At 35.6% G+C, this 25,580-nt stretch overlaps 1 protein-coding gene across 2 annotated transcripts in view; it reads right to left on the bottom strand.

Annotated features, from left to right (window-relative positions):
* Nucleotides 1-25,580, bottom strand: part of HTR2C (5-hydroxytryptamine (serotonin) receptor 2C, G protein-coupled) — a 259,938-nt gene that overhangs the window by 38,859 nt on the left and 195,499 nt on the right. The window contains exon 5 of one of the 2 annotated variants that reach the window (XM_021079477.1): nucleotides 14,966-15,166. In XM_021079477.1, coding sequence (XP_020935136.1) covers nucleotides 14,966-15,166 — 201 coding nt within the window. 2 annotated transcript variants of the gene reach the window in all.

Genomic DNA, 25,580 nt, shown 5'->3' with positions numbered 1-25,580 from the left:
CCATAAGGACAGTATTTTGCTGCATTTAAACTTGTCTTATTTTCATTCCTTTCCTTCCAGCTCTGTTGTAACCTTGGGAAATAACAGTCCTGCAATCATGCTGATCAGCAGCCTAGCAGGCACATTAAAGGTCAGAATGGTGTTGGAAATCTTCCAAAACCCCATTCCAAAGAATTATTTTTTTAACCTCTTTGGCCATTTCCTGGAAAAAGCCACTTTCAGGGTTTGTCATTATTTGACCTGACTTAGTGCTCATCCATGACAAACAGACTTTCCCTGGGTGTTATTTATGAAAACCAAACAGTGACTGTTGTAAAGCATTGTAGTTGCCTGAGGTGGTGGTACTACTTGGGGTAGAAAACATTCTGAACAAAAGCCTTATGAGGAAAAGCCATTGAATGAGATTTCCATAGGGGTATTTTCAAAGCTACAAAATATTTCTGGGGCTCTAGAAGGCCATATGGATGGATAGGGCTGTGCGGAGTCTTAGGGAAAATCTAATGCCCTAAGTGCTCATCTAAAGCCCAATCAGCCTTGAGGCTCTCTGCAAGCAGAAACAGAGCTGTAAACTTCAACTAAGCATTGCAGATGTGTCTCAACATAAACAGAGAGCCTCTTGAGAAAGATTGAGACACTTATTGGCCCAGACACTTAGGAAAATCCATCTTGAATCATTAACTGACCATGAAACTAACTTACCAAAATTTTAGTGGCTATGCACAGCAGAGAAGGATTATTTACAGAATTAGTTTAAGAAAAATGACAAAAATAAAAATGAGCAAAAATTACAAATAGCAACAACATTGAACCCTTAGTAGAAAGAAGAAACTAATTTCTAAAGTTGTTAAATTACATTATTTAAAATGTATAGGTTGCAACAAAAAATTGTGATACCTACAAAGAAACAAAGTATGGCCTATCCAAAGAATAAAAGCAATTAATAGAAACTTTTCCTGAGGAAGCCACAGACAGTGAACTTAATAAAGTCTTTAAGATATTTTAAATATATTTTAAAAATAAAGCTTTGTCAAAAGAACAAAATGTAAGTATTAGTATGATGCTTTACTAAATAATGTCAGTAAAGACACAGAAATTATAAAATGGTGTTAAATAAAATTTCTCCACTATAACTGAATAACTGAATTAAAACACTAACTACAGAAGCTCAGTAACAGATCTGAACTGACAGGGAATCGTAAAACATGAAGACAGGTCAACTGAGATCATGCATTTTGAAGAAAAGAATGAATAAAGAATGAAGAAAAAGGAAGAGAAACTCAGAAATCTGTGAGACACCGTCAAATGTACCAACATATACAAAATGCATGTCCCCAAAAGAGATATGAAACAGAAAGAGACAGAAAGAATATCTGAAGAAATAATGGCAAAATACTTTTCAAATTTGAAGAAAAACTTTCACCTACAGGTCCAAGAAGCTCAATGAATTCCAGGTATAATAAACTCAAAAAGATCCATACCTGGAAACATCATAATCAACTTGTCAAAATCCAGATAAAGAGAGAAGCTAGAAAGCAGCAAAAGAAGTAGCATCACATATGAAAAATCCTAAATAAATTTTACCGATTTCTCAGTAGAAACCATGGAGGCCAGAAGGCATTGTGATAACATTCAGTCATGAAATAAAAATATTATCAAACAATAATACTATACCTAGCAAAGTTATTCTTTAAAAATGAAGGGGAAATGAAATATTTCCAGTGAACAAAGCTAAGACAATTTGTTGCTAATAAATCTAAGGTAGTCCTTCAGGATAAAATGAAAAACAACAAAAGTTGATTTTTTGGGGGGGGTCAATCTCTGATAATGATAAAACTTGAACTAGACTTATCAGAATAGAGTGAAGATACAAATGACTAAAAACATGAATAAAAGAGGATATATGACAGAAATAAAATGGAATGGAAGGACTACTATGAATAATTGCATGCTAGCCAATTAGAAAATCTATTTGAATTTTTAGAAAAACACAAGCTATGAAGACTAATTCACAAAGGAAAAGAAAATCTGAATAGACCTATAACAAATAAAGAGGTTCCATTTGACTTTAAAAGAAACTTTTCCAAGTACAGCTCAGACCCAGATGGTTTCATGGGTGAATTCTATCAAATATCTAAAGAATTAACATCAATCATTCAAACACTCTTCCCAAAAAAAAAAAAAAAGAAAAAGAGATAATATTTCCCACCTCATTTTATGAGGCCAGTATTACCCTGATACCAAAAACAAAGACATCAGATAAAAAAAGAAGTCACAAATACTTTTTATTAAGTACGAAAAATCTTCAACAACATACTAGCTAACCAAATCCAGCAACATATAAAAACGAATATATCTCAAGACCAAGTGGGATTTATCCAAGGAATGCAAAGTTGTATCAGCATGTGGAAACAGATCAATGTAACATGAGATATTAATAGAATAAAGGACAAAATCCAATGTGTTTTTATGATAAAATAGTGAGCATAAAAAAATTGAAGAGAACTTCCTCAACTTTATAGAGGACATCTACAAAACACCTACAGCTAACATCATACTTCATTATGAAAGACTGAAAGAGTTTCTCCTAAGATCAGAAGAAGACATTTACTTTTACCATTTCTATTCAGTTTTGTACTGGAAGTCTTAAGCAGAAAATTTAGGCAAGAAAAAGAAATTGAAGGCATCTAGATTTTAAAGGAAGACATATGACCATCTTTATTTGAAGATTACATAATCTGGTACAAGGAAGCAAGTATAGCAAGTCTTCAGGATACAAGATCAAAATAAAAGAATCAATTATAGTAGCATATAATAGCCATGAACAATCTATAAATTAAATAGAACAATTTTAATTTCAATGGCATCAAAAATAGTAAAGCTTTTAGAAATATATTTGACAAAAGAAGTTCAAGTCTTACATAATGAAACTTACAAAAATTTGAAAAAAATTAAAGAATATCTAAATACATGGAAAGATATCTTATGTTCATGGATTGGAAGACTTAATATTGTTAAGACGACAATACTCTATTAACTGATCTACAAATTCGATACATATCAAAATCCTAGAATCCTTATTTTTCAAAAATTGACAAGCTACTTAAAAATTCATATGGAGCTGCAAGGGACCCAGAAGAGCCAAAACAATATTGAATGAGAAGAGTAATGTTGGAACACTAACACTTCCATATTTCAAAGGATACTACACAGCTAAGATTGTGTGGTACTGAAATAAGGAGTCTTGTAATCAACAAAACAGAATGCAGAGCTCAAAAATAAACTCATTTCTTGTCAACTGCTTTTTGACAAGGATGTCTATATAATTCAATGGGGAAAGAATAGTCTTCTAAACAGATGGTGTTGGGACAATTGCATATCCATTCACAAAGGATAAATTTGGACTTCACTTCACAACATTTACAAAAAATAAAATAAAGACCTAAATATAAGAGCTAAAACTATACAAACATTAAAAGAAAACATAGAATTAAAACTTCATGACCCTGGCCAGACAAAATTTTCTTAGATATGATGCCCAAAACATCAGCCATTAAAGGAAAAACAATAGATTTGGCTTCATCAAAATTAAAAAAAATTGTGCTACAAATGCATCATCAAGAAAATGAAAGGACAACTAATAGAATGGGAGGAAATACTTGCAAATCGTATAGCATCTATCTAAGTGTCTTTTATCAAGGATTATATAAAGAACTTTCACAACTCCATAGTAAAAAAAAGATACCCAATTAAAATTGAGCAAAGGATCTAAATATACATTTTTCCAAAGAAGACAAACAAATGTCTGCTATGAATATGAAAGTGTACTCAACATCATTAGCCATTAGGGAAATATAAATCAAATAGGGAAATAAAAATCAAAAGCACAATGGGATATCACTTAGCATACACTTGGATGAGTATAATCATAAATACAGATAATAACAAATGGTGAAGATGTGAAGAAATTGGAACACTCCTACATGGTTGTTAGGAATTTAAAACAGCATAGCTGAATTGGACAACAGGTTGATAATTCCTTAAAGAGCTAAACATATAGTTACCATGTAATCTAGAAACTCTACTCCTAGGGTATACCTATGAGATGGAGCATGATAATATGCAAAAATAGAATGTGTACATGTATGTGTAACTGGGTCACCATGCTGTACAGTAGAAAAAAAATGTATTGGGGAAATAACTATTAAAAAATAATATAAAAAAGATAACAGGTGAAATAAAGTCTGCTGATCATTTGACCTTAAAAAAAAAGAAAACCTTAGGTCGACAAAGAAACTTGCATTTGAATGTTTATAGTAACATGACATTCATAATAAAAAGGCTGGAAACAATCCAAATGCCAATTAACATAAAGATGGATAAATTGTGGTAATTCATACAATGGAATGTTTTTCAGCCTTAAAAATTAGTACTGTCACATGCTAAAACATATGTGAGCTTTGAAAACATTATGCTATTTGAAAAAAGTCATACACAAAGATCACATAGTGAATAGTTTTTAAAACAGAAAATGTTCAAAATACATAAACTCAAGGAGACGGAAAGTAGGTTACTTCTTTCCTGCGGCTAGGGGGAGTAGGAATGGGAAGTAACTGCTAATAGGTAAGTGGCTTATTTTGGGGGTGATGAAAATATTCTGAAATTAGATAGTAGTGAATGTTACGGGATTTTATGAATATACTAAAAACCTTTGACAAAATTATGAAAGAAGAGACATTACAACTGATACTACAGAAATACATAGGCTTATAGGAGACTGCTATAGTTATATGCTAACAAATAAGCTAGATACATACAATCATGAAAAAATAGAAAATCTGAACAGACCAATAATGAGTAAGGTGATTGAAGCACTAATAAAAACTTCTCATCAAAGAAAAGTCTAGGATCAGATGGTTTCATTGGTGAATTCTACCAAACCTTTAAAGAAATAAGGCCAGTCCTCAAACTCTTCCAAAAAAATCAAAGAGGAGGGAACACTCATGTTATGAGGCTGGCATTACTCTGATATCAAAGCCATATAAGGACACTACAAACAAAACAAAACAAATAAAAAAACTACACATTAATAGCCCTGATGAATACAGATGCAGAAATCCTTAAATAAATAAAGTTGCCTCTTGAACAGCATGAGTTTGAACTGTGTGGGTCCACTTATATGTGGAATTTTTTTTTCAGCAAACACAGTATGAAGATAGATGGTGGAGTAGGAAGACCCTGAGCTCACCTCCTCTCACAGGCACACCAAAATCACAACTACTTACAGAACAACTATTGATGAGAAAGACTGGAATCTACCACAAAAGATCTGCAACTAAAGATACAAAGAAGGAATCATAGGAGCTCCTGCTCTGGTACCGTGGGTTAAGAATCAGACTGCAGGAGCTCAGGTTGCTGTAGAGGTACAGGTTTAATCCCTGGCCCAGCACAATGGGTCAAAGGGTCCAGTGTTGCTGCAACTGCAGTGTAGGTAGGTGAAGATATAGCCCCACTCACCAACAGGAAGGCTCTCTTAAGACACCCTGTGCCCATAGCCACCCTTGGACATGGCCCTGCCCACCAGAGTGTCCAGGATCTGGCCCCACATATTGGCACACAGGCACTAGAACTGGGACTCCCAGGATCCAACAGCCAGAAACCCAGGACCCAGCTTTTCCCACTAATGGGCAAGCACTAGCCCCAGGACACTCTGGGCCCCAGCCCAGCCTGCCAGCAAGCTGGCTCTAATCTTGGGAACACCTTACTTACCAGTGGGAAGTCATCTTCCCCAGGAATCTGGGCTCCAGACACAAGACCCAGGACTACTATAGTCCTGCAGCCTAGTGTGGCAGGACACAGCCTATCCACCAGCAGGTAAGCATCAGCTCTAAGACAATGTGGGCCCCACACCAATACCCTGGGATCAGGCCCCATTCACTAGTAAGCTGACATAAGCTTTAGGACACCCTAGAATCTATCAAGAGGTGACCCCAGGAGTTCCCGTCGTGGCGCAGTGGTTAACGAATCCGACTAGGAACCATGAGGTTGCGGGTTCGGTCCCTGCCCTTGCTCAGTGGGTTAACGATCTGGCGTTGCCGTGAGCTGTGATGTAGGTTGCAGACGCAGCTCGGATCCCGCGTTGCTGTGGCTCTGGTGTAGGCCAGTGGCTACAGCTCCGATTCGACCCCTAGCCTGGGAACCTCCATGTGCCGGGGGAGTGGCCCAAAGAAATAGCAAAAAGACAAAAAAAAAAAAAAAAAGAAGTGACCCCACCCATCAGCAGTCTGATATCAACTCTGAGATCCCTGGGCCCTGTGGCTAGAAACCCCAGGATATAGCTCTACTCACCAATGAGTTAGCACTATCCCCAAGTGCCAACCCACTGGCACTGATAGTTTCACTCACCAGTGGGCAGACATTATCCCTAGGATCTCCTGGATTCAGACCCCACCCACAAGCAGGCAGTCACCAGCCCTTAAATAGCAATAGGCCATCTCCAGCTCTGGACAACTTGGGTTCTTCAGCCAGTATCCTCTGGACCCAACCCTACCCACCAATGGGATGATACCAGCTTTGGGACACCTAGGGTCCTGCAGCCATGAAACCTAAGATCCAGTTCCACACATCAGCAAGCCAGTACTAGCACCAGGACACCATAGGCCCCAACCCTGTCTACCAGCAGACTGAAACCAACCCTGAGATGTCCCAGACCCCAGCCCCATCCAACAGCAGGTGAATACCAGCTCTGAGTTATCTTAGAATCCGCATTCAGCCAAACCAGGATCCAGTGCAACTTATCAGTGGGCCAACACCATTTTGGGAAACCCCAGAATTCAGCCAGCTGTGTCAGTGCCAACCACCAGCAGCCAACACTAGATCCAGGAATCAGAGCCCCACAACCACCCACCCCAGAACCTGGCTCTGCCCACCAATGAGCCAGCACTAGCCCCAGGAGTACCTGGGAATCCAGAGCCAGGTACCTCATGACCCCAGTGCTGACAACTAGCGATTGGGAGCCTCCCCACAAGGTAAGCAGGGCCTGGTAACCAACTAGATTGGGGGCCATCCACTCCTACAAGACTGCTTTACAGTAGTCAGCCTGCCACACACAGAAGTATCCATGAAGCCAACATAGAGGGCATCCCTAGAACATATAGCTCTAGTGACCAGAGGGGAGTGTGCTGTTGGGACGCATAGAATGTCTCCTACAAAAGGCCCCATGAAAAGATGCTCAACATCATTAATCATCAAACAAATGCAAATCAAAATCACAATGAGATATCACCTCACACTTTTCTGAATGGCTACTGTCAAAAAGACCACAAACTGAAAATGTTGATGAGTATACGGAGAAAAGGGAACCCTTGTACAGTTTATGGGACTGTAAATTGGTACACTCAGTGTGGAAAGTAACATGAAGGTTCCCCTTAAAACTAAAAATAGAATTACCATGTTATTCAACGATCCCACTTCTGGGTATTAACCCAAAGAAAACAAAAACACTAATTAGAAAAAGAGATGTGTACCCCAATGTTCTTAACAACATAATAACTAAGATATGGAAGAAACCTAAGATGTACACATGCCCACACACACACAATGGAATATTAGTTATGAATTGAATACAGTTTTGCCGTTTGCAACAACATTGATGGACCTAGAGGGTATTATGCTTAGTGAAATAATCAGAGAAAGATAAATACTATATGTTATCACCTGTATGTGCGATATAACAAATAAAACAAATGAATAAAACAAAACAGAAAGAGACTCACAGATATAGAGAACAAACTAGTGGTTACCAGTGGGAAGAGGAAAGGTTGGAGGGGCAAGATAGGATAGGGGATTAAGAAGTACAAACTACTTAGTATATATTAAATAAACATGATATAGGGACATTTTGCACAAACAGTGAGTATAGCCAATATTACCTAACAGCTTTAAATGCAACATAATCTATAAAAATTTGAATCCCTACGTTGTACATCTGAAACTAGTATAATATTGCAAATAAAATATACTTCAGTAAAATAAACAAGTAAATACTGTACTATGCAATTATAATTGAATTCGGAGATGTGGAATTGCAGGTATGGAGTGTTGATTATAGTTATACATGGTTTTTGACTGTGTAGGGTTTGGCACTCCAAACCTTCATGATGTTCAAGGGTCACATTAAAAGCAATTCACTGAATTCAACTGCACATTAAAAGGAAAATGCACCATGATTAAGTGGGATTTATACTGAGGATGTGAAGTTGGTTGAAAATATACAAACTAATAAATGTGATACACTATATCAATAAAGATAAAATCATATGATCCTCTCAACAGATACAAAAAAACACAATGGAGTTCCCATTGTGGCTCAGTGGAAACGAATCCAACAAATAACCATGAGGATGCAAGTTAAAAAACAGACACATATATGAATGTAACAGAATCAAAAGCCCAGAAATAAATTCATGAATATAGTCAACTAATATTTGACAAGGGACCCAAGAGTACTTATTTGGGAAAAGATATTCTCTTCAAAAAATGGTTTTAGGAAAATTGGATATTCGTATGCAGAAGAATGAATTTATATCCTTAGCTTTTACCACTCACACAAATTAACTTGAAATGAATTAAAGACTTAAAAGTAAGACCTAAACCACTAATACTCATAGAAAAAATGTAGGGAAATCATTCCTTGACATTGATCTCGGAAATACTTTTGTTGGTTATGACACCAAAAGCGCAAACAACAGAAGAAATGAAGTGAGACTACGTGAAAAAAAAAAAAGGTTCAGCACAGCACAGCAAAGGAAATAATCAAGAGAGTGAAAAGGCAACCTATAAAGTGGGAAAGAATATTTGTAAACTGTATATCTGATAAAAGTTAATATTCAAAATATATTAAGAATTCATACAAATCAATAGCAAAAAACCAAATAGCCCAATTTAAAAAATGGGTTAAGAAACATTTACCATGGGGAAAACTGGGAACAGAGTATATAAGATCTCTCCATATTGCTTCTTAGAATCCCATGTGAATCAAAAATTATGTCAAAATAAAAGGCTTTTTAAGAAAATTTTAAAAATAGGCAAAGGATCTGAATAGACATTCTTCTAAAGAAGACCTAAATGAACAATAGGTACATTAAAAAATGGTCAACATCACTAATCATCAAAGAAATGCAAATCAAAACTACGAGATATCACCTCACTCCTGTTATAATGGCTATTATCAAAAAAAGCAAGAGATAGTGAGTGTTGGTGAAGATGTGGAGAAAAAGGAAATCTACTGCACTGTTAGTGGGAGGATAAACTGGTGCAGCCACTATAGAAAACAATCTGGAGATTCTTCAAAAAATTAAAAATTTAACTATCACATGAGCCAACAATCCCATTTCTGGGTATGTGTCCAAAGGAAATGAAATCACTGTCTTGAAAATATCTGTGCCCTTATGTTCACTGCAGTATTATTCACAACAGCCACGACATGGAAACAACCGAAGTGTCTGTTGGTGAAGAAATGGATAAAGAAGATATACAATAGAATATCATTCAGCTTTCAAAAAAAGAAGGAAATCCTGACATTTGCATCAGCATGGATGAATCTTTTTTTTTTTTTAATTTTTATTTTCCCACTGTACAGCAAGGGGGTCAGGTTATCCTTACATGTATACATTACAATTACAGTTTTTCCCCCACCCTTTCTTCTGTTGCAACATGAGTATCTAGACAAAGTTCTCAATGCTATTCAGCAGGATCTCCTTGTAAATCTATTCTAAGTTGTGTCTGATAAGCCCAAGCTCCCGATCCCTCCCACTCCCTCCCCCTCCCATCAGGCAGCCACAAGTCTATTTTCCAAGTCCATGATTTTCTTTTCTGTGGAGATGTTCATTTGTGCTGGATATCAGATTCCAGTTATAAGTGATATCATATGGTATTTGTCTTTGTCTTTCTGGCTCATTTCACTCAGGATGAGATTCTCTAGTTCCATCCATGTTGCTGCAAATGGCATTATGTCATTCTTTTTTATGGCTGAGTAGTATTCCATTGTGTATATATACCACCTCTTCCGAATCCAATCATCTGTCGATGGACATTTGGGTTGTTTCCATGTCCTGGCTATTGTGAATAGTGCTGCAATGAACATGCGGGTGCATGTGTCTCTTTTAAGTAGAGTTTTGTCCGGATAGATGCCCAAGAGTGGGATTGCGGGGTCATATGGAAGTTCTATGTATAGATTTCTAAGGTATCTCCAAACTGTTCTCCATAGTGGCTGTACCAGTTTACATTCCCACCAACAGTGCAAGAGGGTTCCCTTTTCTCCACAGCCCCTCCAGCATGGATGAATCTTGAGGGCATTAAGCTAACTGAAAAAAGTCATACAGAGAAAGATGAATATTGTATGACCTCAGGTATACGTGGAATCTAAAAAAGCAAAACTCATGGAAACAGAGAGTACACTGAGGGTTGTCAGGGGCCAGGGAGTTGGAAAATTGGGATATGCTGATCAAAGGGTACAAACTTGCAGTTGTAAAGTGAATAAGTTCTGGGGATCTGATGTACACTATGGTGACTATAGTTACCAAAACTTACTGTATATTTGAAAGTTACTAAGAGAGTAAATCATAAAGATTCTCACTACACACACACAAAAGGTAATTACATAAGGAAATGGATATATTAAGTTACCTTATTAAGGTAATCATTTTGCAATATAAATGTATATTGAACCATAATTTCAAACACTTTAAAATTATACAGTGTTATATGTAAAGTATATGTCAATAAATCTGGAAAAAATAATGAGTAATTCATAAAACTGGTGGAAAAAAACAATAAAAATGAAGAACATTTGAAAAAGACTATCTACCAACATGTACTGATATGTTAAGATGTTGTTGAAAAATGACATAGAGGAATATCCTGAGGGCATGGGTTGAATTTGTGAATCATGGCTAATAGTCTTGATTGTAGATAAAATTCCTTAAAGGAAGCAGGGCCTTATTGGGTTTCCAAATAATTAAATCATTAATATGGTGGAGTGTTTTGTTCAGCAACCTAAAATGGCTCTGGCTAAAACAGAAGAGTGAATCAATCTGCAAAAGCAAGATGATTAGGAAATCAAACAAGGAATAAAACAGGGCATAGAGAAAATAATAGAAAAGCAATGTCTGAAGAAATATTATGAGTAATTGAACATGGGGACTTGGAGAAGAATCTCTAGTTCTTACTGTCATGGGTATACCCAGCTCACTTAAGGAAGTGAAGATGTGTCTGGATATAAGAACCATCTCTTGCACAGAGATAGGAGAGAAGGACATGTGGATGTCTGAATAATTAACGGTGAAAGCTTAAACTAAGAAAGCAACAGAAGAAATGGACAAACTGGAATCTGTAAGTACTAAGGAGAAATTTTTTTTTTCTTTTTTTGTCTTTTTTAGGGCCGCACCCGCAGCATATGGACGTTCCCAGGCTAGGGGTCGAATCGGAGCTGTAGCCGCCGGCCTACACCACAGCCACAGCGACGTGGGATCCAAGCCATGTCTGCGACCTACACCACAGTTCACAGCAACGCTGGATCCTTAACTCACTGAGCAAGGCCAGGGATCGAACCCGTAACCTCATGGTTCTTAGTCGGATTCATTAACCACTGAGCCACGACAGGAACTCTAATTATGGATACATTTGGTTTTAATTCTACCACCTTAGTATGTGTTTCTATATTTTCTCACCTGGATCTGTATTCTTTTTTTATCTTTTATCTCCTCCTTTTGGATTTGTTATATTATTCTATAATATTCTTCTATAAATTTGGAAGTTAAACATTTCTTTTATATTAGTGAGTATTCTTGAATGGATAAGTTATATTTTATTAATCAAAGCTTAATATTAAATATCATTTGTATTTTCTCCTGGACAATGAAAAAATTTACTTCCATCCCTCTGTTTTTATATACTATCGTTTTGTGCATTTTTGTTCCATTATTATACCGAGCTCCAGAACATTATCATTATTGTTTGACACAGTAAATGTTTATGTTTAACCACACGTTTGCCTTTTTTTTTTTTTTTTTTTGTCTTTTTGCCATTTCTTGGGCTGCTCTGGCGGCATATGGGAGGTTCCCAGGCTAGGGGTCGAATCAGAGCTGTAACCACCAGTCTATGCCAGGGCCACAGCAACGCGGGATCCGAGCCGCGTCTGCGACCTACACCACAGCTCATGGCAACGCCGGATCGTTAACCCACTGAGCAAGGCCAGGGATCGAACCCGCAACCTCATGGTTCCTAGTCAGATTCGTTAACCACATTTGCCATTTTCATTGCACCTAATTGCCTCCTGCATCTCTAACTTTCTATCTGTGCCCATTTTCCTTTGTTTGAAGAACACCTTTTAGTATTTTATTGACTAGAAGTCTGCTTTTGTCATGTTCTCTTAGTTTTTGTTTATCTGATAACATCTTTTTTTCACTTTGGTTCTTGAGGTGTAATTTTGCTGAATATAAGACTTTAATTTAGCATTCACTTTTTTATCAGTACATTGACACTATTATTTCAGTATCATTTAGCTTCCACTGCGGCTGTTGTGAAGGTGTTCATCTTGCTGCTTTATTTAACTGAACTTTATCTTTTTTCTTTAAGGTTGATATATATTTTCTCTTTTTCTTCAGTGTCACCATGATGGGTCTAAATGTTGATAGCTTTTTATTCATTCTGCTTGAGATCTGTTGAGCTTTTTAAATGTGAGAATCAGTGTCTTTCATCAATGTGAAAAGCCGTTATTTCTTCAAATATTGCTTTTCTGCCATTATTTCCTGACTTTATAAAACTCTTCTCATATACTGTATGTCTACCGCCTTCTTAGTCTCTTTTCTATCCTCCCAATTTTCCTTACTTCATTCATCACCATTTCTTCTAATTGACCTCCAGTAATACTCCTTTAGCCATGTCTAATCTGTCTTTGAGTTCTAAGGTTTTCATGTTATGCTTAAGCTCCAGATTTTCTTGTTGTTCCCCATACCTTAAATGTCAGTCTTAATAGTTTGAAGCTTCTTGCTGAAATATTTAAATTTGGTTTGTAATTTCCATGTACACACTACAAATAATTGTTTAGTCTATAGCTGGTAATTCAACTATCTTGAGTGCCTGTGGGTTCAGTTGTATTATCCTTCATTGTGTTACATCTGGCTCATGTTGTCTTGTTTCTTCCTGTGTCTGTTTATCATTGTATTTCAGTCACAGAAACTGAAATTTATTGAAAGAAATAATTTAAAGCCTAGGATAATGATTTTATTTTTTGCTTTTGCCAGTAAATTTAGAAAGGTGAAGAATATGAAATCAGTTTAATCCAATTTTGCAGGCTCAAGATTTTCTTTTGGTTACATAGATGATTTGAACCAGGCTTGAAATCCATGTCAAGGGTAATTTAATCCTTATTTCTAGTGTACATGTCTTTGGGATCCAAAAATAAGTTTAAGTTGATTGACCGTTGCCAGGCTCATGAAACTAAATAAGCTTCTCAACCTGTCATCACCTTCAGGTTTGCAAATGCACCATTAGCCAACATGACCCAAAAGTCATAATCATTTTTCCTGGATCTTTGTCTTTTTCTGGATCTCTCACTATCATATTAACTTCTCAATACTTATAGTATTTTTTCCATACTTTTGTTGTCTTTAATGCAAGAGTCTGTCTGAATTACCCAGTCTGTAATTATGAGAAGTTGATGCTTCTAATATTCTGATTTAATTTAGCTGTGTATTTCCTTTGTAAGCACCATAGAAACTGGCATCTTCCTAGAGAAGCTCTGCAGGATGGAGAGGGTAAAATCTGTAAGCCCTTGAATATGTAGCTCAAATTGTGTATATAAATTCATTTTTTCCTGGGTGAAGTTTCATTGCTTTTTATCTAAAAGTGTATGTACGTGTTTACCTATAAAAGAACAATCTTCCTGCTGTGCAGCACTGGGAACTATGTCTAGTCACTTATGATGAGCATGATAATGTGAGAAAATAGAATGTATACATGTATATGTAACTGGGTCACCATGCAGTACAGTAGAAAAAAAATTGTATTGGGGAAATAACAATTTTAAAAAACTTAAATGTATTTTATCAATAAATTAAGAGTCAAAATCTTTAGATGTTGTACATATAGAGATCTTGATCCTGTAAAATTTATCACAATCTTTTACAGAAACATAACCTGGAGGAGGAAATATTTCATGAGACACTAAATGTAAGTTCCAACTGTAAGAGAAAAAAAAATAAAGGAAAAAGTGGATTGTAAAAGCCCTTATATTTCAATTTGTTAAATTTTGTGACTTGAATATTAGCATTGTCAAAGCATGACTATTTCAAATATAAGCAATAAGATGATCATTTACCACCCTTCCACCTCCCCCATATCTTTAAAGAAACCAATAGATTTTTTCTTTTTGTATAACCAGAATTCAAAGAGATATTTAAAAACAACAGAGAAATAATATATTTTAGGTTGATTAACAGCATAAATTTAGACACGTTTGTGCAGCTTCATATTGCACCATAAAATTTTCCACTGAAGAAGATATAAAACTAGATAAAAATATTAAGATGAATATTCTGGGCTAGATTGATCTTTTCTAAGATTTTAAAAATTTAGACTTTATCATATATCTTTGTCATCGTCAAATCGTTTTAAATATCTCAAAGGCTTTGTATCTGTGTTGCAGAATTCATTGGCATTTTGATGCATAAAATAATTTAAAAGAACAAATGGAAACTATATTTGCATATTCATATACTTTACATTTCTCCCATTATTGTTAACCTAAATGTCAGCTAAATAGGTTAAGAATAATTATTAAATAATTATTAAATATCCCGATTAAACGCAAATGTTACCAGTCGACGTCTGTACGTTGTTCACAGTACATAATCCGAAAGTATTGAGCATAGCCGCTGCAATTCTACTGGCCAAGAAAGTTCATTACCTAAAGAAATTGCCCAAACAATAGCAATCTTCATGATGGCCTTAGTCCGTGAATTGAAACGGCTATGCTCAATAGGATTACGTATTGCTACATACCGATCCAGCGAAATAGCGCAGAGGTGCATGATGGACGCTGTAGAAAATAAAACATCTAAAGAAATCCAGACGGGGCACAAATACCTAGGTAATGGCCAGACATAATCTGAAAGAGAACAGAGAGAAGACAAGAACATGTTATGCAAATTATACCGACTGTAGTTTTAAATTTAGTTTACTTATGTTTTTCTTCTGATAATCTAAATTTTTTAAAGAAAGTGGAATTTCATAAACATTGTTTTCTATAGTAATGATGATGACGATGATAATAATGCATTCAGTGTTAAATACTTTTTTTTTTTTTTTTGTCATTTTGCCTTTTCTAGGGCCGCACCTGTGACACATGGAGGTTCCCAGGCTAGGGGTCTAATCAGAGCTGTAGCCCAGGGCCTGTGCCAGAGCCACGGCAACACAGGATCCAAGCCTCGTCTGTGACCTACACCACAGCTCACCACAACACCAGATCCTTAACCCACTGAGCGAGGCCAGGGATCAAACCCACAACGTCATGGTTCCTAGTCGGATTCATTAACCGCTGAGCCACGACGGGAACTCCTAAATGCATTATTTTTTATGGAGGTAAAATTTACATATTATAATCATTGTAAAGTGTATAATCCAGAGGCATTTAGTACATTCGTAATATTATGCAACAGTCACCCCTTTCTAGTTCCTAAACATGTTATCATGGCAAAAGGAAACCACTACCTATTAAGCAGTAACTCCTCATTTTCACTCCCCAGTCCCTGACAATTTCTAATCTGCTTTTTGTCACTTGATTTTTGCTAATCCAGATGTTTCATGTAAATGCAATCATACAATAGGTAATCTTTTATGTCTAGCTTATTTCACTCAGCACAGTGTTTTTGTAGCTTCTATCAGTACTTCATTCTTTTTTATGGTTTCTCATACCAACAGTTTTGGTATGTTGTTTTTATTTTGCCCTTCTCCAAAAAAATTTTTTTCTGCTTTTTAGGGTCACACCTGCAGCATATGGAGTTTCCCAGGCTAGGGGTTCAATCGGAGCTATAGCTGTGGGCCTACACCACAGCCACAGCCACAGCAACATCAGATCCAAGCTGCGTCTGTGACCTACACCACAGCTCACAGCAATGCTAGGTCCTTAACCCACTGAGTGAGGGCAGGAATAGAACCCGCAACCTCATTGTTCCTAGTCGGATTCATTTCGGCTGCGCCACAACGGGAACTCAAAATATTTTTTTTACTACATTTGTAATTGCTTTTTTGATCCACTGGTTGTTTAATAATGAGTGTGCTGTTTAATTTTCACATATTTATGAATTTGTTAATTTTCTTCTGTTGTTGATTTCTGGTTTTATTCCAGTGTGGTGATGATACTTTGAATGGTAATAGTATTTTTACAAATTTTATGCTTATTTTGAGGCCTGACGTGCCTTTGAGAAAAATATCTTTTCTGCTATTGTTAGATGGAGTGTTCTATGTGTCTGTTAGGATTAGTTGCTTTACAGTATTGTTCAAGTTCTCTCTTTTCTTATTAATCTTCTGCCTAGTTGTTCTATTAATTATTGAAAATGGGGTACTGATGTCTCCAAGTATTATGAATCTGTCTTTTTCTCCCTTCATTTCTGTCAGTTTTGCTTCCTATATTTTTGTCTCTGTTTTTAGGTACATGTATATTTATAATGGTTTATTTCTTGATAATTTGACCCTTTTATCACTGTATAATGTCCTTCTTTGTCTCATAACATTTTTTGTCTTAATTTCTATTTTGTTTGATACTAGTATAGCCACCCCAGCTCTTTTTGGTTATTATTTGCATGCAATATCTTTCTCATCCTTTTACTTTGAATCTATTTGTGACTTTGGATCGAAAATGAGTGTCTTATTGACAGCAGGTAGAGGAAGGTTTGTGTTTTTTTTTGGCCATACCCACGGCATACGGAAATTCCCAGCCAAAGGGTGAAATCGGAGCTACAACTGCTGGCCTATGCCACGGCCACAGCAATGCCAGATCCAAGCCATGTCTGCGACCTATACCAAAGCTTATAGCAAGCCGGATCTTTAACTCACTGAATGAGGCCAGGGATCAAACCTGCGTCATCATTTCCGCTGAGCCACGACGGGAACTCCTCTTTAGGTTTTCAAAAAATCTATTCTGACATCATGTATTTTTAACCATTCTGCCAAGCTCTGCCTTTTCACTGCAGTTTTATTCATTTATCTTTAAAATAATTATAGTTAAGAAAGAACTTATTTCCACCTTTTGCTATTTGTTCTCTCTCTCTCTCTCTCTCTTTTTTTTTTTTTTAGGGCCACACCTATGGCATATGGAAGTTCCTGGGCTAGGGGTTGAATCAGAGTAGCAGCTGCTAGCCTACACCACAGCCACAGCAATGCCGGATCCAAGCTGCATCTGCAACCTATACCACAGCTTGTGGCAATGCATGATCCTTAACCCAATGAAGGAAGCCAGGGATTAAACCTGAATTCTCATAGATAATATGTTGGGTTCTTAACCCGCTGAGCCACAATGGGAATACCTTCTATTTGTTTTCTATGTGATACATATTGTTTTTCTGATAAAGCCCTCTGTTATTGCCTTCATTTATGATTAATTTTTATAGGGTAACTTGATTTTCTTCTTGTTTCCTTTTGTGTATGTATTATAGTATTTTTCATTAGGTTAGCTTGGGAATTAAAATTGTCACCTTAACAGTATAAAAGCCAAGTTTTAATTAATAACAAATTAGTTTCAGTAGTAAAAAATATTTTCTCCTTTATACCTCCCTCCTTTTTTGTTATTGTCAAAAATTACATCTTTATACAATATATGTCCAGTAAAATAGATTCATAAGTATTGCTTTATGTATTTGCCCTTTATACAGTATAGTAAAGCAAGAGAGGAATAACAAACAGATAATAAAATTATACTGGATTTTATATTTACCTATGTAGCTACCTTTATTATTTATTTATTTATATGCCTTTGAGTTACTAATATCTTTTCATTTTACTCTGATGGGCTCCCTTTAGCATTTCTTGTAGGACAGATATATTAGTGATGAACTTCCTCAGTTTTCGTTTATAAAGAAATTTTTAAAAATTGAAATACATTTGATATATAACATTGTGTATATTTAAGATATACTACATGTTAATTTGATACATTTATATATTGTAACATGATTACATTGTAGTGGTAATTAGCACCTCTATTATGTTATATAATTATCCTTTTTTATTGAAGTATAGTTGATTTACAATATTATATTAGTTTCAGGTATACAACATAGTGATTCAATATTTTTATAGATTATACTCCATTTAAAGTTATTATAAAATATTTATTACACCCCTGGTGCTGTATATTACATCCTTGTATCTTATTTATTTTATACCTAGTAGTTTGTACCTTTTAATTCCCTTTCTCTATCTTGCCACTCCTTCCATCTTTCTCCCCAATGGTAACCACTAGTTAATTATTCCTTCTTCTTAGTTATTGGAAAAATAAGTTGTAGTCTCTTAGAAAGTTTGATGATTATAACACAATACTGTTATCTATGTTCAGTATACTGTGCATTAAATCTTAATTTCTCTATTTTTAAAGGATAGTTTATAATTTTGCAATATATAGAATTCTTGGCTGACAAAATGTTGCTTTTTTTTGCTATTGAGCACTTACAACATGTCATCCTATTGCCTTTTGGCCTCCATGGTTTCTAAAGAGAACTTCATTATTAATCTTTTTAAAGATTCCTTGTAATTTTTAACATGTCTTGGAATGGATCTCTTGGAACTCCTTGAGCTTAGGTGTATAGATTCACATCTTTCCTCAAAGTTGTGAGGGAAACAACTTTTCTTTAAATATTCTTTCTGCCCATTTTACTCTTCTATTCTTTTGGCACTCCCATTATGCATGTGTTAGTAAACTTGATAGTTCATTTTTTTTTTCATTTTTTTCTCTTTATGCTCCTCATACTGGATAATGTCAACTGACCTATCTCCAAATTCCCCAATTCTTCCTTCATGCTGCTCAATTACGCAAATGAATCAGTCTAGTAAATTTTTCATTTCAATTTTTGTATTTTACAGCCCCCACATTTCTATTTGATTTTTTTCTTAACTTATATCCCTTGATTGCTATTCTTTGTTTGTTGAGATAATATTCTCCTGGTTTCCTTTAGTTCTTTGTCCATGGTTTTCTTTGGCTATTTGAGCTGATTTCAGAGAGATGATTTAAAATCTTTTGTCCAGTAAGTCTAATGCCTAAGCTTCCTAAGGATCATTTTCTATTAATTTTTTTCCTGTGAATGGCCATACTTTCTAGTTTCTTTTCATTCTTCTTACTTTTGATTAAACTTGAATATTTTGAGTATTATAATGTGGCAACTCAGAAAAGTAGATTTTGCCCCTTCCTTGGGGTTAGTTATTACTATTTGTTGTGAGTTAATTTTGTTTGCCTTTTTAATGACTTTTCTAAACTAGTTTTATAAATTCTGTTTTCTTTGTGGCCACTGATATCAGTGTTCTATCAGCTTAATGGTCATCTAATGTTTTCACAGAGGTTTCTTTAACACTTGTAGGCAAAGAAAAGGTACTTTCTTAGTCTACAGATTGGGTCTATTTGGGGACCCTCCTTCAAGGATTAGTGAGGCTGTTTATAACTTGGTGTTAGCCTTAAATTTAGGCATGTACTGAGGCTCGGAGCCTGAAGGTTAGTTCTGAGAAAAAACAGTGTCTTTTCAGGTCTTTTATAAGCACATATCCAGCCCTGGGCATATGCGTGGCCTTCCATGGTGTATTTTTAAGATATATATCTATGTATGTAATATATATATACCTTAAAAATGAAGTTTTATTTCCCAACATATCTCTTTCCCCCTCCTCTTTCTTCCCAGATCATTCTTCTTCTTCTTTTTTTTTTTTTTTTTTTTTTTTTTTTTTTTTTTTTTTTTTGCTTGACTGGTCTATTGTTTCTTGTCACAGTCTGCTGAAGATAACCCTTATGTCTTTAAAATTTTTTAGGCAATCCCACCAACAACAATCCAGATTTTAGAATATTCTAAATCAGGCAAAGTAGGGCAAGTCCTTGTGCCTGTACTTCAGGGATCCACCAAAGAACTCTAAAATAATAAGGTCTGTATTATTCCCTCTGGCACTAACAACTTGTACAGGCTGTGATACTCTAATCAACTGCTGATCTGGAGATTAAGGTATGGTAGGCAGGCAACTTAATATACCACGATCCTTTTTTACTGCAAAGTAGGTGCTTCTTTTCTTTTCTTTTTTTTGGTCTTTTTGTCTTTTTAGTGCCACACTTGTGGCATATGGAAGTTCCCAGGCTAGGGGTCCAATCGGAGCTGTAGCTGCCGGCCTACACCACAGCCATAGCAATGCCAGATCCAAGCCACATCTGCGATCTACACCACAGCTCATGGCAATGCCGGGTCCTTAACTGAGCGAGGCCAGGGATGGAACCGGCAACCTCATGGTTCCTAGTTGGATTTGTTTCCACTGCGCCATGACAGGAACTCCAAGGTGCTTCTTTCTTCACCAAGCTTTCCCTTACTTATTCTAAATTTTGCCTAGATGTCAGAATTCTGTAAAAGTTGATTCATTTTTCTGGGTCATTTTTTTGCTCTCGTGGGAGGACAGAACACTGGTACTCCCGCTCACATAAATTATTTATGCTTTAATTTAGTTTATATTATTAATTTCCTTAATACGAGCTAAACATTTTGTCAGGTATTAGAAGTAAAGATTAAAAAGTGGCAAAAACTCTGTTGTTCCTATTCTTCTAGCTACCAGCTGAATTCCTGCTTCCATTTTGATGATGACCTTTGGTGCAGCATGATTTCTAACTCTGAGTTGGTGTCAAGATTGACAGAATATGCCCAATAATTTGTTTTTAATATTGGTGTTCTTAATCTCAAAGAGTTGAGATCCAAGTGGTGTTCTATAGTGCTAAAGGTTTCACACTGGAGACTCCCATTATAGGTACAAAGTTTCTGTAATTGCACTGGCATCCAGGATCTAGCAACTGAATGCAAAAAAAGTCAATGCTTTTATATCTGCTTTTTGCTGAGCTGATTTATGATATGTTCTTAATCTGTTGGAGTTGCTAGTGAAAACCATCTTAATCCTGGGCTCTGCTCTTATGCAACTTTGGTAGGCATTACTACTTTATGGAATAAACAATGTAGGGTACTATTTTCTTGAGAAGTAAGAGAAGGGAAGTATGGCTGTGGAAATATTTTGGTTGATGATCAGCATCCTTCCTTTGGACAGGATTCATGGATATATGAATGGATTATTTTCCTCTTCTTCCTAGAGTAAGAAATTTTAGATTTTAACCTAAATATTGTGAATGTTATGTTGTTGAAATTTTGGTTTCTATAATATTTCTCTGAGGAGTGTTGGTGTTTTTTTGTTTTTCCTGGCCACTTAACTTGATTGGACTCAAACTACAATCTCTGTCTCTTGGGCTACACCTCAAAAGTCAGCTCAGGTCACTCATCTTTTCTTAGATTGCTTGAAGCATTCTTCAGACATGCACGGTTCAGAGGTCGGTTAGAGATTTAAATAGGATTTATGGTGCCCCAGAGAAGAATTTGTTGTTTCCCCTATCTCTACCCTTTCCTAGATGCTCCCTCAATTTTCACTTCTGAGATTTCCTCAAACTCTGTCCTTAGTTTCTTTCTTTCTTTTTTTTCTTTTTTTGTCTTTTTGTCTTTTTAGGGCTGCACCCTCGGCATATGGAGGTTCCCAGGCTAGGGGTCTAATCGGAGCTGTAGCTGCCAGCCTATGCCAGAGCCATAGCAATGCCAGATCCGAGCTGTGCCTGCAACCTACACCACAGCTCAGGGCAATGCAGGATCCTTAACCCACTGAGTGAGGCCAGGGATCGAACCCGCAACCTCATTGTTCCTAGTTGGATTCATTTCTGCTGCACCACGACGGGAACTCCCTGTCCTTAATTTCTTTAGGCTACAAAAACTGCAGAATTTTTTTGGAGGTTTGGCCACTTAACCTGCATAGATTGCCTCTTTCTCTTCAGCTATAAGTTATAAGATTTGGAAATTCAATCAGTATTGTTCCCTTTTTCCAAGTCTTGAGCCCCTCCAGACTCTTTCTGCTTTAGGTTTTACTCCAGTTCCTTCAGATAGTTGTTTTTGTATTCTGTTTAGAACTGATAGTTTTTGTCTGCAGGCAATTTGGTTCAACAGAAGCTTACTCGGCCATACCCGAGGTTTAACTAACAACCATTGGAATTCAAGGAGTGCAACAAAGAAATCAAAGTCATTATTAAAAATTCTTCTAAATAAAAATGTTTATGGGAATTTCCATTGTGACTCAACAGGTTATGAACTTGACAAGTATTCATGAAGATGTGAGTTCAATCCTTGGCCTCGATTAGTGAGTTAAGGATCCGGCATTGCAGTGAGCTGTGGTGTAGGTTGCAGACATGGCTCAGATCCTGCTTTGCTGTGGCTGTGGCATAGGCTAGCAGCTGCAGCTCTGATTCGACCCCTAGCCTGGAAACTTCCATGTGCCACAGGTGTGGCTCTAAAAAAAATGTTTACTAATGTTCATTTTTGTTATTTTCCTGTAATCTCCTCAGATTGTATCCATCATGGAAGCTGGTTGTGTTGAAAGTTTGGGTATTCTTCTTGACCTGTTTAATTTGTAGAATTACTTTTGGAATTGAGTTTCAAATGCACAAGTAGCACCTGACTGCCATTATGTGGAGAAATTTTTAGCCATAACCACTGGAATATAAGATGCACTGAGTCAATATAGTTACTATTTTGTTTTTCTACTATTTTATTCACAATGCTTAGATCAATGCATGGCAAAATGTAGGCACTCAATTAGTATTTGTTAAATGTATAAAAGAATATACCCCTTTCAACAGACCCTAACCTCATCCTGAACCCAACTTCACCATATGCCAATATATATTCTCATTAAGGTACATATCCATTCTGCAAAGTCCATACAATATTTGTCATTTCTCAACAGTTACATGTTTAATAATGGCAAAAATTGCAATAGATGTTCTATTGTAACTGTCAGGTGCCAAACTCAGTATTAGGTACTTCATTTTTAGTTCTATTCCATTCAACAAAAAATTCTGCAATGTGTTCTATTATCGTAAATTGTGAGGAAAATGTATCAAGTCTGCAGTATGAGTAAAGAATTTTGCTCCAAACCTGACATTTTTTTCCTGAACACTAAGGTACCTCCTATAACCATATACTGCTTCGTATTAAATAACAAGTACAGTTGCTTTTACAATAGAGAAGAATATTCCTTGTACCAGTTTCTCAAGAAGTCTACTTCCAATCATATAAGACAGCAAAATATAAAGTCAATGAACAAGCATGTAAAGTAAAAACTACCCAAAAGATAGCAATATCAGAATAAATAAAATAATTAATTTCTAGATTAAAAATAATTGCAGAAAACTTTCAATTTATGTAAGCCAAGTTTTCTCAAACTTGGCTGAACATAATTATCTCCTAAGAATCTTATTAAAAATGTTCTTTCCTGGGTTTTACTACAGACCTATTAATTCAAGATATTTAGGATTTCCAAGAAAATTTAGTTTTAATATTTGTCTTTTAAGAAGGTGAATGGAGGCATTCTCTTGAGGCACTGTGGGTTAAGGATCTGGTGTTGTCACTGCAGTGACAACATTGTCACAGCAATGACTTGGGTCACTGCACTGTTATCACTGCAGTGGCATGAGTCACTGCTGTGGCACGGGTTTAGTCCCTGATGTAGGGACTCCCACATGCTGTGGGTGTGGCAAAAAAAAAAAAAAAAAAAAAGAAAGACTGCAAGTGGATTTTTTAAGTTGTCTCAATGGAATTAAAGTTTATTTTCTTTGGATAAATTTATGTGATCAGGCACATTCTAGACAGGAAATACGTGAAAAGTTTGGTGGAAGTTACACAGAGAAAAAGTCATATACCATAAATCCGTGGAGGAGGTCAATTAGTTGAATAATATTAAATCTTGTTTTCAGAAGAAAAATTGTATAAAAGTGTTTCATAAGCCATTTTCCTACATTCTTTCATTCATTATTCATTCAAAGATTACATGAGCCTTAGTAACTCCAAAAAATCAGAAGCATTCCCACCAATATTGACAATAATTGCAAAGACTGAATAAAAGACACTGTAAAATTTCAGTTCATTTGTGCAAATGAAAAATAAAAGGGCTCTGTGGTGCAGGTCGCAGAGGCGGCTCAGATCTGGCATTGCTGGGGCTGTGGTGTAGGCTGGCAGCTGTAGCGCTGATTTGACCCCTAGCCTGGGAACTTCCATATGCTGCAAGTGCTGCCCTAAAAAGAAAAAAAAAAAACCTACAAAAAAATAAAAGGGCTCTATTTCTATGAAGTAATAGAAACAACCTTTGCCTGGCAAAGAGTAGGCACTCAATAAGTATTTATTAAATGGAGAAAGGAATAGCCCCACTTTGTAGGTCATAACTCCACCACAAAGAATAATTTTCCAGTATTCTGATAATATAATTAAGAGATTTGGAAATGTTGGACTGTAAAGTAATCCAAAATCTAGAAGGAAAACAAGAGCTAATAATTGATGTCTTTAAGTTAACATATATATGTTAACCATGAAAAAGTTTAAAGGTTTCTTCAATTCATTTCATAAAATAATAGAGTATCAATATCAAAGCCTATAAAATACTGAAAAAATGAAACTAGAGACAAATAGAATTCATTGATACAGATTCAAAATTACAAACAAAGTGGTCACAAACAGAATCCAACAAAGTGTAAATTGAATAATACATCATGGTAGATAAAAAATTTATTCCAGAAATGCAAGGATAATTCAATAAAATCTGCCAACATAATCCTTTATATTAACATTTGTAAAGAAATTTTATGATCTTTTAATAGATTTTGAAGAATAACTTGACAAAATACAGAAGACATTTCTAATTAAAACTAATTAATTATTTAAAAAGAATCCACTTAATATGATAATGTACAAAAAACAACAAATATTAAAAACGATGATGCAATAAATACATTTTAATAACATTAAATTAATAAATTGGACAGAAGAGAAGTTTATAGACAAAAACTTCAAAGCAGTGCTACAATAACCATACTCAGTGAAGGAAGGGTAGATGTTCTTTATAGTAAGAGAAAGAGGATTTCTCAAATAAGAAGTAGAACTTTAAGTTCTACCAAAAGAAGCAAATGAAAAGTTTAGCACTAAAAGGAAAAATCTGAAAAAAAATCTCTGGGTGGGCTCAATAGAAAAATGGATGTGACAGATGAAAAGTAATTAGAACTGAATGTAGATCAACAGAAATTTTCCAAAGTGAACAAGAATGAGAAAAAATGTTAAAAATAAATGAACACAGTAGGGACCTATGGGACAATATGTATATGCCTAACATTTGCACCATTGGGATCTGAGGAGTTATACTTAGAGATTTCAATATCTTTTTCTCAGTAAGTGATATAATGAGTAGACATACCTATGATATGAATAAACTGA

Source organism: Sus scrofa, chromosome X, assembly GCF_000003025.6.
Source record: "Sus scrofa isolate TJ Tabasco breed Duroc chromosome X, Sscrofa11.1, whole genome shotgun sequence".
NCBI lineage: Eukaryota > Metazoa > Chordata > Mammalia > Artiodactyla > Suidae > Sus > Sus scrofa.
The sequence above is the reverse complement of the archived record's forward strand: the minus strand, read 5'-3'. Positions and strand labels throughout refer to the sequence as shown.